The sequence below is a fragment of the Hyla sarda genome, chromosome 7, assembly GCF_029499605.1.
Source record: "Hyla sarda isolate aHylSar1 chromosome 7, aHylSar1.hap1, whole genome shotgun sequence".
Taxonomy (NCBI): Eukaryota; Metazoa; Chordata; class Amphibia; order Anura; family Hylidae; genus Hyla; species Hyla sarda.
The window spans coordinates 140432222-140446593 of NC_079195.1; the positions used below are offsets into that span (position 1 = coordinate 140432222).

General features: G+C 45.1%; 1 protein-coding gene across 8 annotated transcripts in view; it reads right to left on the reverse strand.

Moving 5' to 3' along the window:
- The window catches only part of LOC130282530 (synaptotagmin-15-like), an 85904-nt gene that overhangs the window by 29920 nt on the left and 41612 nt on the right, over positions 1-14372 (reverse strand). For all 8 annotated transcript variants that reach the window (XR_008846439.1, XM_056530826.1, XM_056530827.1 and 5 more), the window contains one exon: positions 6209-6329. Coding sequence is in view for 7 of the 8 variants with exons in the window: in XM_056530826.1 (XP_056386801.1) it covers positions 6209-6329 (121 nt within the window). In the remaining variant the exon portion in view is untranslated. The remainder of the gene's footprint in view (positions 1-6208; positions 6330-14372) is intronic.

Here is a 14372-nt window from a genome sequence, read left to right on the forward strand (position 1 = left end):
ACAGTGAAAGGCCAGGGAAAACTAATCACTGCATGTTTCATGAAAAGACGTCTTCCAAGTGTACTGTAGTGCATTGTTTTGCCCTCATATGTAGTGTACCATTTTGTACCTGTTAATCTGTCAAGGGCCTACATACTGTGAAAGGACAGCAAAAAAGTAGTCACCTGCTGCTGTTCTAGACAAATACTGTTTTAAGTGTAGTGAAGCATATTGTACTCTCCTTATATACGCAAGTATGTCAGGCAGAGAAGTGCCAGGACATGCACAAAGGAGTGGCAGAGGCCTAAATCCTTCAGGCAGAGGTCGCAGCAGACTAGGGGCGAGTGACAGCAGGAGTCGCAACAAGAGGCCTGAGCTCCCATTATCAGCTAGCGGTCATGTCTCTACCAGCAACCCATCTGCCATCGTCGATTGGTTAACACGGTCATCCACTTCATCACAAGTGACATCTGACACCCCCAGTCAACAGTTGGTAGGTTCCTCAGACACAAACCTCAGTTGGCATTGCCCGGGAGCAGTCCCTGTCCTCCCATTGCCCCTGCCCTATGCTGTTCCCTCTCCTACAGAAGTATCTTATGCTGTGGGTTCAGCTCCACTATTCACTGAGGATGATCTAATAGAGGACAGTCAGCACCTACTGCCCAGCCAAGAAGGGGAGGAGATATGCGCTGCTTCCTCCGGTAGTCGGGCAAGTAGTGACGAGGATAGTGACGTGGGAAGCGGTGTAGCCAGCGTTCAGGGTCCTGAAGCAGACACTGTTGAGGAACCTGAGGAGGACATCAGTGACGTGCACACATTAGTTGATTATGATGAAGCCGATCACAATTGGGAGCCGGGTGCAGAAGGTGCATCATCATCAGAAGAGAGTTGAAGGTTGCCCTTGAGGCAGCAGCTGAGCCAGCAAGGCGGTAGCTTGGTTGACAGTCAGCGTGGTGGCAGAAGTAGAAATTCTGAAGCCAAACGTGCCCAGGGGAGACCACCTGCTTCGCGGTAGCCTACCTTTCCGGGAGGTAGTGGAACAGGGGTTCCTGGAGACGGCGGCAGTAGCAGTCAATTAGTGCAGACTGTTGGTGGGAAAATCAGCTACTCGGCGGTGTGGCAGTTTTTCATCAAGCATCCAGAGGAGGTTCACATAGCCACATACAAGATATGTTGGCAGAAGGTGAAGCGTGGCCAGGGTCCCAATGTTGGCACCACGGCCCTGCATCAACACATGCTTCACCAACATAAAGCGGCCTGGGAGAACCGAGGCCCCAATGTAGTGGTCCAGCCTGCTGCATCACCCAGTGGCTAACCGCTCCCTCCTTCAGCCAGCCAAGGCTCCACCGCCTCAGCCGAAGGGAGCTGTGTGTCATACCCTCATTCTGTTGCTCAAGATGCTCCTGCTTCTCCCACTTTTAGTCAGCCATTCCACCAACAATCCATCCGCAAAGCCAAGTCCAAGAGACAACAGTATACGCCCACTCATCCAACGGCGCAGAAGCTGAATTTGTTCCTGTCTAAGTTGCTTGTGCTGCAGTCCCTCCCTTTTCAAGTGGTGGACTCTGCACCTTTCAGATAACTGATGACTTGTGCCAAGCCGAGGTGGAGAGTACCAACCCGTGATTTCTTTGCGAAGGCGGCAGTACCAGCCCTGCACAATTTTATGGAAGAGAATGTGGGCCAGTCCTTGTGCCCGTTGGTGTGTACCAAAGTGCATGGCAGCGCCGACGTCTGGAGCTTTAACTACGGTCAGGGACAATACATGTCCTTTACGGCTCACTGGGTGAATGTGGTTCCTGCACAGCCACAACCCCAACTTGAAAAGTTCAAGCCGCTTCCTCCTCCACGCTGTCAGTCTGTTGGTCCTGTGACAGTGTGTGACTCCGTCTCCTCGTCCTCCACCGTGTCCTCAGCCTCCACTGCCCGGACAAGTCTCAGTGGCCCTTCAGCATACCATGTGTGCAGGGCACTTCGGTGTCACGCTGTTCTTCACATGGTTTGCCTTGGCGAACGGAGTCACACAGGGGAGGAACTGCTAAAAGTCATTCTTAATGAAATCGGCACATGGCTTACTCCACAAAATCTGGAAATGGGAACCATGGTGACTGACAATGGGAAGAACATTTTGGCCAGGCTGCGACAAGGAAGGGTGAAACATGCGCCCTGCATGGCACACGTGTTAAATCTGGTTGTCAAGTAGTTCCTGAAGTGTTCCACCCCATTTGCAAGACATCCTAAGAATGGGAAGGAAACGTTGCATGCACTTCAGCCACTCGTACACCGCAAAGAACACCCTCCTTCAGCTGCATCATCAGAATGGTATCCCCCAACATAGTCTGATTTGTGACGTTGCCAAACATTGGAATTCCACCCTGCATATGTTGGACCGACTGTACGAACAGAGAAAAGCCATCACTGATTTCTTGATGATCCAAACGGATAGGGGTAATCTCGTGTGTAACTTCAATATGAACCAGTGGCAGCTCATATGTGACACCTGCCGTTTGCACAGGCCCTTTGAGGAAGCCACATTATACGTAAGTCACCAGGATTATGGGATGAACGATGTCATTCCACTGCTTCATATCCAACAACAAGTGTTGGAAACGATGGCTGGTCAGGGCAATGGAGACGTTGCGCCTACATCTCCCGGCCACATGAGCCCTGTGGGGGCTGAACTGGAGGAGGAGGACGACGATGAGGGGCACAGTGGAGCACAGTTTAGGTTTGAGGAGATGGGCAGTGTTTCTAGTCATCTGACAGGAGAGGTGGAGAATGATGAACTAGAGGAGCTAGAGGGTTATGGAGGAAGGTGAGACAGAGGACCCAGACACACCGTGGCAGTATGCAGTGGAGATGGAGGCAGGGAGTCCCTCTGAGTCACTTGCACAAATGGCGCAATGCATGCTCACTTGCTTGCGTAGTGACAGCAATTGTCACCATTCGGCAGCGGGATGACTTTTGGGTCTCCACCTTATTGGACCCTCGCTACTGGCATAAAATAGGTACCTTTTTTTTTTTTACACCCACTGAGAGGGAGGACAAACTGAACTACTACAGAGACATCCTATGTAGTCAGTTGGCTGATGCCTATCAGCGTCATCATCCATCCACTAGCAGGTCTTACTCGGGGGGCCCTCTGTGCTCACCTTCCACTTCCATGGCTGCTGGGGAGGGGTGGGGTGGCAGGAGCAGTACCAGCTCCATCAGCAGCAGCCTGAGTCTGTCGCTGATGAGTACCTTTCTTTACCTGCATAGTGAAGCAGCTCATCTTCAGCAGGTAGACATGGAGCAGGACCTGAACCAGCAGGTGGTGGCATACCTTGACATGCCCATGCCAACACACCTTGAAGATCCTCTGGACTTCTGGGCAGCCAAACTTGATTTGCGGCCGCAACTTGCACAGTTTGCCCTGGAAAAGCTGTCCTGCCGGCCAGTAGAGTGGCATCAGAGCGGGTGTTTAGTGGGGCGGGGGCCATAGTCACCCCAAGGAGAACTCTTCTGTACACAAAAAATGTGGAGAGACTGAGCATTGTGAAGATGAATCAGGCATGGATCAGCCAGGATTTCCACCCACCAATGCCAGATGCATCAGAATAAATTGACCACGGTGCTACACCAACACTTCACAAAAATGGATAGTGCCAAACAGATTTAAGGCACTGCTCTCCAGTTACTAACATTCCAGCCACCTTCATCACCGGGTACTGGTATTGCCAACCACCGCACCACTCTGTCATTGGGTCACTTTCAGGACTCCTGATGCTGATGCTGCTACCTCCAGGCTGTTTCATTCAGCCACTATTTTGTCTCCTTATGCTTCTGCCAACTCCAGGCTGTGCTATTCAGCCACTATATGGTCTCCCCATGCTTTGGCCAACTCCAGGCTGTACCATTCAGACACTATATGGGCTCCTTATGCTTTCCCCACCTCCAGGCTGTGTCATTCAGCCAATATATTTATTTCTGATGCTGCTGGGACTGTCTTGGATATTAAATTTTTTTAATGTTACCCTTAGCAAACATACATGCTCAATCGAGATTTCAACATTGATTTTTAATGTTAGGGGTTGTGAAGCCCTCTTATGGACGCATCCTGCTGCCTGCTCCAGGCTGCGTGTTTCAGCAAATATATGGTTTAGTGATGCTGCTGGGCTTGTGCCTAAAACTTTTTGAGGTCAGCTCTAGCTAACATACATCTTGTATACAGATTTCGAACATTAACATTTTAATGTTAGGGGTTGTGAAGCCCTCTTGTAAACTCCTGCTGATGCCACCCCCAGGCTCTGTAAGTGTGCTTCCATGTGACTCCTTGTTAGATTTGGCCCTTTGTACCCACATGTCGGGGCCCGGGATGCTAAAACTTGGGGGTTAAAAGTTCCATTTCAAAATCCTCAATTTCTTAGATTTCTATTTAAAATTCTTGTATTTCAATGGTCTCCTCATGCTTCAGCCACCTTCAGGGTGTACCATTCAGACACTACATGGGCTCCTTATGCTCTCCCCACCTCCAGGCTGTGTCATTCAGCCAATATATCGTTTTCTGATGCTACTGGGACTGGGATATTAACTCCAAATATGTTCTAGTAGCACTAGCTAACGTAAATGCTTAATTGAGATTTCAAGCTTGATCTTTCAATGTAAGGGGTTATGAAACCCTCTTGGGTACTGCTGATGCCTGCTCCTGACGGCTCTTGTGTCTTTCAGGAACTACTTGGCTTATTGATGCTTCTGGGCTTGGGCCTTACATTTTTGGATGTTTAACACCAGCTAAATACATGCTTAATAGAAATTTCAACATTGATCTTTCAATGTAAGGGGTTATGAAACCCTCTGGTGTACTGCTTATGCCTGCTCCTGACTGTGTGTTTCAGGAACTACTTGGCTTAATGATGCTGCAGGGCTTGGGCCTCAAATTTTTGGATGGTAGCACTAGCTAACATGCATCTTCAATAGAGACTTCAACATTCACCTTTTAATGTTAGGGGTTGTGAATCCCTCTTGTTTACTCATACTGCTGCCTGCTCCTGTATGTGTCATTCAGCAACTACATGGTTTAGTGATGCTGCTGAACCTAGGACATTACCTTTATATGTTTATAGTAGCACTAGGTACCATACATCTTCAATTGAAATTTCAAAATTCATCTATTATTAGAGATTGTGAGGCCTTACTGTCTCCTCATGCTTCAGCCAACTCCGGGCTGTGCCATTCAGACACTATATGGTCTCCTCATGCTTCAGCCAACTCCAGGCTGTGCCATTCAGGCAATATATGGTTTAATGATGCTGCTGGGACTGGGTATGGGAATAAAAATGTTGTTATGCTAGTACTAGCTACACAAAATCTTTGGTTTAAATTTCAGAATTCATCTTGTAATCTTAGGGCTTGTGAAGGCCTATTGTCTACACATGCTGCTGCCAACTCCTGGCTGTGCCATTCAGACACTATATGGTCTCCTCATGCTGCCAACACCTCCACACTGTGTCATTTAGCCACTATATGGTTTCCTCATTCTACCAACACCTCCATGCTGTGTCATTCAGCCACTATATGGTCACATCATGCTGCCAACACCTCCATGCTGTGTCATTCAGCCAATATATGGTCACCTCATGCTGCCAACACTTCCACGCGGTGTCATTTAGCCACTATATGGTCTCCTCATGCTGCCAACACCTTCACGCTGTAATTCAGCTACTGTATGGTCACCTCAAGCTGCCAACACCTCCACGCTGTGTCATTTAGCCACTATATGGTCTCCTCATTCTGCCAAAACCTCCATGCTGTTTCATTCAGCCACTATACGGTCTCCTCATACTGATGCCACTTCCAGGTTGTGTCGTTGTGCCGCTCTGCGGCAGTGATTCTAAAAGCGATGCCTGTAATCTGCATGTTATTCTGAATAACAGTATTATTTCACTACCCCAGCCGTTTTTAATATAGATTCGCCGTGAATAAATTTGGATCGAAACAAAACATTTTCGAAAAATTCGGCTAATCGGCCGAATTGAATTTTTCAAGAGATCGCTCATCTCTAATAACAACATCAAGTAGTATAAAATAGCATGGTATTACACAGCCCAAAAGAGCTGTCCATATGAAGGAATCTCATATTTTAAACCTTGTCAAACCCCACAATTCGTCAATGGACGAACATTCATCTTTTACACAGATCGACCTGTTTTTATGTTGCTATAAGTTATCAAGAAAAGGTTTTACTTACTGACAACAACACGTTCCTCTTGGAACTGAATACCCTTTGCTCTGAGCACCACCACGGTCAAACGCCCAAGGTAATCATTGTAGCTAAGTGAGAACTGGATGTCTCCGTACTCTGATGGAGGCTTTAAGAAGAAAATGTGAATATTGCAAAAAACAAGTCAAAATTTCTGTTTCATGATTAAAACGGTCTGTAGTATAGGGCTCTGAAAAGATTGAATAGAGATGAATTGCCCTCTCACTTCCTATTTCAAAAAAATGTTCATACATTCTTTGCCAATTACCTAAGGACACAGACATTTAATATAAACATGTACAGTTGGAGGGGTAAAATCATAAAACATCCAGATGGAGAAAGCACATAAATGTATGCATAATTTCATGATTTCTTGACATTCCTTCCATTGCAGATCTGATTTTAAATGGATTCTGCAACATAAGTAAATAGATACAGTCCACTTTCTTGCATTCGCCTGCTGTGATCCTTTGAATGAGGCATAATGATGCATAGAGAGGAGTATTAGTCTTGATAAGTATTCTCATAATTTAATGTAATTGTATATCACTACAATTAAATTATGATCAGTGATGATCTGACCTCTGAGACCCCAGCAAATGAAGAGAAAACTGGGATGCATTGTCGTTTTCTGCAAAGCAGATGGCAGGGCACATCACTGTGCATGGAAAATCAGTGAAAGAGATCAAGCACTTAAAGGGGTTATCCACCATAAGGTGATTTTAGTATGTACCTGGCAGGCAGTAATGGACATTCTTAGGAAGGCTCTGCACTTCTCTGCGCTAAATGGCCATGTTGTGAGATTACCATAATACTGTGGCTAGCTTTTTGTCAACTGGTATTTCCTGTTTGCCTTTTTTTTTTTTTTTTTTACTACAAATCCCATAATTCCTAATAATTTTCCTCCCTCCCACACTTCAGCCACCCCACCCATTCAAAAAGACATGTGGTTTTCAATCAGGGTGCCTACAGCTGTTGCATTAGTTGCAGATTGATCTCTCTCCCAACAAGCGATCCCTCCACCAATTGAAGCAGACCGGCTCCCTGTCATCAGCTGACTAGTGAGTCCAGTCTCGGCCGCATTGCAACCTGGGAAAAATCTGAGACAACAGTCATTTTGAATGCTGTTAAAAATAAATATTGGGGTGAAAAATCACACCGTCACACACAGGTAAAGACACTATATTATGAACTACACTAACTTTAGAGCCCCTGTAGCATAGTCAAATAAAAAAAAAAATCCTGGAGTACCCCTTTAACATGCAGCCCATTGAAAGCACTGTGGGGACCAGACAGTCAGACCTCCACTGATCAGTACATGGTGCATCCTAAAAATTTCACCATGTGCTCTAATGAAGTAGCCTCTCTATAGAGCCTAGAAATGTTTAACCCATTAAGGACCAAGCCCATTTTAACCTTAAAGGGGTATTCCGGGCAAAAACATTTTATCCCCTATCCAAAAGTATAGGGGATAAGATGTCTGATCACGGGGGCCCGCTGCTGAGACCCCCCGCGATCTCCCTGCAGCACCCGCATTCTATACGGGGCCCAAGTCTCAAGTTTCGGAAACCTCTGAGTTTCTGGGACTGGGGACGTGACGTCACGCCACGCCCCCTCCATTCATGGTGAAACTGGAGATTCAGGGAGCAGGGAGATCGTGGGGGGGGGGGGTCTCAGCAGCGGGCCCCCCCGCAAACAGACACCTTATCCCCTATCCTTTGGATAGGGGATACAAATTTTTGCCCGGAATACCCCTGGCCAATTTTATTTCTTCTCACCTTCTAAAATCCATAACTTTTATATTTCCATCTACAGACTCATATAAGGACTTGTTTTTTGCGTGACCAATTGTACTTTGCAATGAAACCTCTCGTTTAAAATGTACGGTGAATACAAAGAAATATATTATTTTTTTTTTTAGGGAGGAAATTTAAATGAAAACCACAATTTTGCACATTTTGGAGGGATTCGTTTTCACACTGTACATTTTACGGTAAAAATGACGTGTTCTTTAGTCTGTGGGTCAATACGATTAAAATGATACCCATGGCTAGATACTTTTATATTTTTGTACTGCTTAACCCCTTAAGGACACAGGGTTTTTCCGTTTTTGCACTTTCGTTTTTTCCTCCTTACCTTTTAAAAATCATAACCCTTTCAATTTTCCACCTAAAAATCCATATTATGGCTTATTTTTTGCGTAGCCAATTCTAGTTTGCAGTGACATTAGTCATTTTACCCAAAAATGCACGGCGAAACGGGAAAAAAAATCATTGTGCGACAAAATCGAAAAAAAAAACGCCATTTTGTAACTTTTGGGGGCTTCCGTTTCTACGCAGTGCACATTTCGGTAAAAAATTACACCTTATCATTATTCTGTAGGTCCATACGGTTAAAATGATACCCTACTTATATAGGTTTGTTTTTGTCGCACTTCTGGAAAAAATCATAACTACATGCAGGAAAATTTATACGTTTAAAAATGTCATCTTCTGATCCCTATAACTTTTTTATTTTTCCACGTACGGTATGAGGACTCATTTTTTGCGCCGTGATCTGAAGTTTTTATTGGTATGATTTTTGTTTTGATATGACTTTTTGATCACTTTTTATTCATTTTTTAATGTTATAAAAAGTTACCAAAATACGCTTTTTTGGACTTTGGAATTTTTTTGCGCGTACGCCATTGACCATACGGCTTAATTAATGATATATTTTTATAGTTCGGACATTTACGCACGCGGCGATACCACATATGTTTATTTTTATTTTATTTTACACTGTTTTATTTTTTTTATGGGAAAAGGGGGGTGATTCAAACTTTTATTAGGGAAGTGGTTAAATGACCTTTATTAACACTTTTTTTTTGCAGTGTTATAGGTCCCATAGGGACCTATAACACTGCACACACTGATCTCTCATCCTGATCACAGGCGTGTATTAACACGCCTGTGATTAGCATTATCGGCGCTTGACTGCTCCTGCCTGGATCTCAGGCACGGAGCAGTCATTCGTCGATCGGACACCGAGGAGGCAGGTAAGAGCCCTCCCGGTGTCCGATCAGCTGTTCGGGACGCCGCGATTTCACCGCGGCGGTCCCGAACAGCCCGACTGAGCAGCCGGGATACTTTCAGTTTCACTTTAGAAGCGGCGGTCAGCTTTGACCGCCGCTTCTAAAGGGTTAATACCGCACATCGCCGCGATCGGCGATGTGTGGTATTAGCCGCGGGTCCCGGCCGTTGATTAGCGCCGGGACCCACGCGATATGATGCGGGATCGCGGCGCGATCCCGCTTCATATCGCGGGAGCCGGCGCAGGACGTAAATATACGTCCTGCGTCGTTAAGGGGTTAAAAAACTAAGATCTAAAACATTTTATACGAAATCAGTTATCTAAAATTGCCCAATTTTGACCATCTATAACTTTTTCATTTTCCCGTATATAGGGCGGTATGAGGGCTCATTTTTTGGGCCGTCATCTGTACTTTTTATTGAGATCACATTTGCATATATAAAACTTAGATCATTTTGTATTTATTTATTTTTTTTAATAAAATGTGACAAAAAAGCAGCATTTTTGGTCTTTTTGTTTTTTTACGTTTACGCCGTTCACCTTATGGGATCATTAACATTACATTTTGATAGTTTGGACATTTACGCATGCGGTGATACCAAAATATGTTTACGAAAAAAATGTATTTACGCTTCTGGGGGGGGGGTAAAGTGGGAAAAATGTTCACTTTTATTGGGACTTCTTTTTTCTTCTACACTTTTTATGTCCCCATAGCAATCATTTGAGCATAGGACTAATCAGTATTATCGGTGATCTTCTGCTCTGGTCTGCTCGATCTCAGACCAGAGCAGAAGACGCCGGGAGACGGACGGAATCAGGTGAGGGGACCTCTGTTCGCCATTACAGATGATTGAATATATGTTAACATGCGAATTGCTGCAGATGCCGTGATCTGTGCTGATCACGGCATCTAAGGGGTTAATGGGACCCGCTGGTAATGGCCTACGATCGCGGATGTAGGCCATTACTGGCGGGTCCCATTACGGCCATGTATGAAGCGAGCACCGCTCCGAGCTCGCGGTCATACACAGGACGTAAATGTATGTCCTGGTGCGCGAAGTACCGCCAAACCAGGACGTACATTTCCGTCCGTCGTCGTTAAGGGGTTAAAGAGAAATATGTTGCTTATTAAAAACTGACGACAAGCAGAACAGCTGCATTTGTATTCCTCTTTTGGCTTGAGTATATTAATGGACTGTCAATGCTATAAATATATCACCATCATAGTTGAATAGTGAACACAAGAAAACTTGTAATATTTGGACATTGAGGTGTTAAGAAACCTTGCTGTATACCTATTACTTTAGTTATGGCTTTGGGGAATAGATTGGACATTCTAAGGGATTGTATAGTAAGGTTTTATCAAATACTTTAGAAAATTATGTTACTTTAGAAGGTAGTTAAAGGAGTATTCCGAGTTAATATATCCTATCCCCTATCCAAAGGATAGGGGATAAGATGTAGGATCGCAGGAGTCATAGGCGTGCACACGGGTTGTTCCTGGGCACACCCTAATCAAGCCCAGGGGGGGGGGGGGGGGATCCGCAGCCACCACTGAGCAGCCCACAGCGGGCCCCCGTCACATTCTGGACATCCCTGTGTCCCGAAAGATATTTTCGGGACACAAGGATATCCCTGTTACCTTTCTGGGGTGGCCCCCGCGTTAACTTTAAATACACTGCATATGGCTGAAGGTTGTATGTCAGTGGGGGAACTATACTGCACCTAATGTGGGGAGCTATACTGCCAACCTAATGTGAGGGGGGGGGGGGGGCAGTACTGCCAACCTAATGTTGGGGGGGGGGGGGGAGACAGTACTGCGAACCTAATGTTGGGGGACTTGTACTGCACTTATATGAGTGTAGATCTGTTTATGTATGTGAGCATGCAAGCAAGAGTGTGTGTGTGTGTGTGTGTGTGTATAGCACGCCTATGGCAGGAGTCCTGCGTCTGGGGACCCCCACAATCTCTGTGCAGCCCCCAGCTATCATGCCCCCTCCCATAGACATGAATGGAGTGGGTGTGGTGTGAAATCACAAGGGAGCATGGCCGTGACGTCATGTCTCCTTCTCGGAAGCAGCGCCTGGCACAGAATGCCAGGGGCTGCACAGAGATTGCGGGGGTCCCCAGTGGCAGGACTCCTGCAATCATACATTTTATCCCCTATCCTTTGGATAGAGGATAAGATGTATAAACCCGGAATACCCCTTTATTTAAAGGGAAGAGCTACATAGCATTTACCTCTGGAGGACCAAACCTAGAATAAAGAAAACTTTTGATAAACCAGGTATATAGTAGATAAGCCCTTTAAAGTGATGATGTTGACTAGTCTTAAACCTTGCCGCTTGAAATGTCTTCTCTTTTGTCAGACAAAGATAAATTCACATTAATGGGTTGTCCGGCAAAAGAAACAACCTGTGTATGGTGTCAAAAAGTATAATAAAGACACTTAATACAATGTTATTCGCCATATTGCAGAGATACTCCATATCAGCTGAGCTGTCTGGCTTGAGAGCTGCGACATCCTGTCTTCTCCGTCCCTGCTCCCCCCTCCCCTCCTGTCTGAAGACCAGACCATTGATGTGAAAAGGGGAGCTTATATTATTGCTCATCAGATTTAAAGACAGCAGTGAGCCTGTTCTGATCTAAGATACTGGGGCTGACATCCTGCTGCCTTAAAATCTAATGAGCAGTACTACAAGCTTCCTCTCTTCACTTCAATGATCAGGTCCTCAGCAGACAGGAGGAGAGAGGAGCAGGGGCAGAGCAGACTAATTTCAGAGAGCGTTATGGGATGCCAGAACTACAAGCCAGACAGATTACCTGATATGGAGTGATCTGTGCACTATGACTAATATCATTATATTAGTTTCTTTATTATAAAAGTTTATTTCGCAGGACAACTTCCTTAACACTTTACAGGCTGGTATTAAAAACATGATACATGCTTATAGTACCCAGGGCATCCAATGGCATGGTCTGGAGTGCTGGAAGATAGTTATCAAAACCTTGCATCTATGTGAGAGTAATTTTTGAGGATGGATGACCCTCAGTGCTGCTGCAGCTATGAGCCATTTCCAACTTTAACCCCTTAAGGACGCAGGGTTTTTCCACTTTCATTTTTCTTCCTTAAATTTTAAAAATCATAACCCTTTCAATTTTGCACCTATTCCATATTATAGCTTATTTTTTGTGCCACCAATTCTACTTTGCAGTGACAGCCATTTTACCCAAAAATCCATGGCAAAACGGAAAAAAAATTATGCGACAAAATTTAACCCCTTAAGGACCAAGGACGTATGAGTACGTCCTTGGTCCTGCTCTCCTGATATAACTGTGTAAACCCGCGTCATATCACGGCGGGCCCGGCGTCATAGTGAAGCCGGGACCCGCCTCTAATAGCGCACAGCGCCGATCGCGGCGCCGCGCGCTATTAACCCTTTAGCCGCGCGCTCAGAGCTGAGCCACGCGGCTAAAAGCGAAAGTGAAAGTTGCCGGCTAGCTCAGTCGGGCTGTTCGGGATAGCCGCGGCTAATCGCGGCATCCCGAACAGCTTACAGGACAGCGGGAGGGCCCCTACCTGCCTCCTCGCTGTCCGATCGCCGAATGACTGCTCAGTGCCTGAGATCCAGGCATGAGCAGTCATGCGGCAGAATCGTCGATCACTGGTTTCCTATGAGAAACCAGTGATCAATGATGAAGATCAGTGTGTGCAGTGTTATAGGTCCGTATAGGTGAAAAAAAAGTGAATAAAGATCATTTAACTCCTCCCCTATTAAAAGTTTGAATCACCCCCCTTTTCCAATAAAAAAAAAAAAACAGTGTAAATAAAAATAAAAATAAACATATATGGTATCACCACGTGCGGAAATGTCCAAATTATAAAAATACATAATTAATTAAACCGCTCGGTCAATGGCGTGCGCGCAAAAAAATTCCAAAGTCCAAAATAGTGCATTTTTGGTCCCTTTTTATATAATTTAAAAATGAATAAAAAGCGATCAATAAGTCCTATCAATGCAAAAAATGGTACCGTTAAAAACTTCAGATCACGGCGCAAAAAATGAGCCCTCATACCGCCCCATACACGGAAAAATAAAAAAGTTATAGGGGTCAGAAGATGACAATTTTAAACGTATTAATTTTCCTGCATGTAGTTATGATTTTTTCCAGAAGTCCGACAAAATCAAACCTATATAAGTAGGGTATCATTTTAATCATATGGACCTACAGAATAAAAATAAGGTGTCATTTTTACCGAAAAATGTACTACGCAGAAACGGAAGCCCCCAAAAGTTACAAAACAGCGGGGTTTTTTTTCAATTTTGTCGCACAATGATTTTTTTTCCGTTTCACCGTAGATTTTTGGGCAAAATGACTGACATCATTACAAAGTAGAATTGGTGGCGCAAAAAATAAGCCATCATATGGATTTTTAGGTGCAAAATTGAAAGAGTTATGATTTTTTAAAGGCAAGGAGCAAAAAGCGAAAATGCAAAAACGGAAAACCCCCCGGTCCTTAAGGGGTTAAGCAAAAATGCAATTTTATTAATTTTGGGGGCTTCCATTTCTACGCAGGGCATTTTATGGTAAAAAAAGACACCTTATCTTTATTCTGTAGGTCCATATGGTTAAAGTGATACCCTACTAATATAGGTTTGATTTTGTCTTACCACTAGGAAAAAAATTACTACATGCACGAAAATTAATAAGTTTTACCTCTTAATGACTTAGGGCGTACCTGTACGCCCTAAGCCCGGTCCCGGTATGAAAAATGGGGTCACGCCGTGACCCCGCATCACACCGGGTCGGTCCCGGCTGCTAACGATAGCCGGGACCATGGGCTAACAGCGTGCGGCACCAATCGTTGTGCCGCGCGCTGTTAACCCTTCAGACGCGGCGATCAAAATTGACCGCCACGTCTGAAAACGAAAGTAAACGGTTTCCGGCAGCTCAGTCAGGCTGATCGGGACATTGCGATAAAATCACGATGATCCGATCAGCTGGGACGCAGGCGGAGGTCTCCTTACCTCTCTCTGCGGCGTCTGATCGTCGATTGATTGCTCCAAGCCTGAGCTAC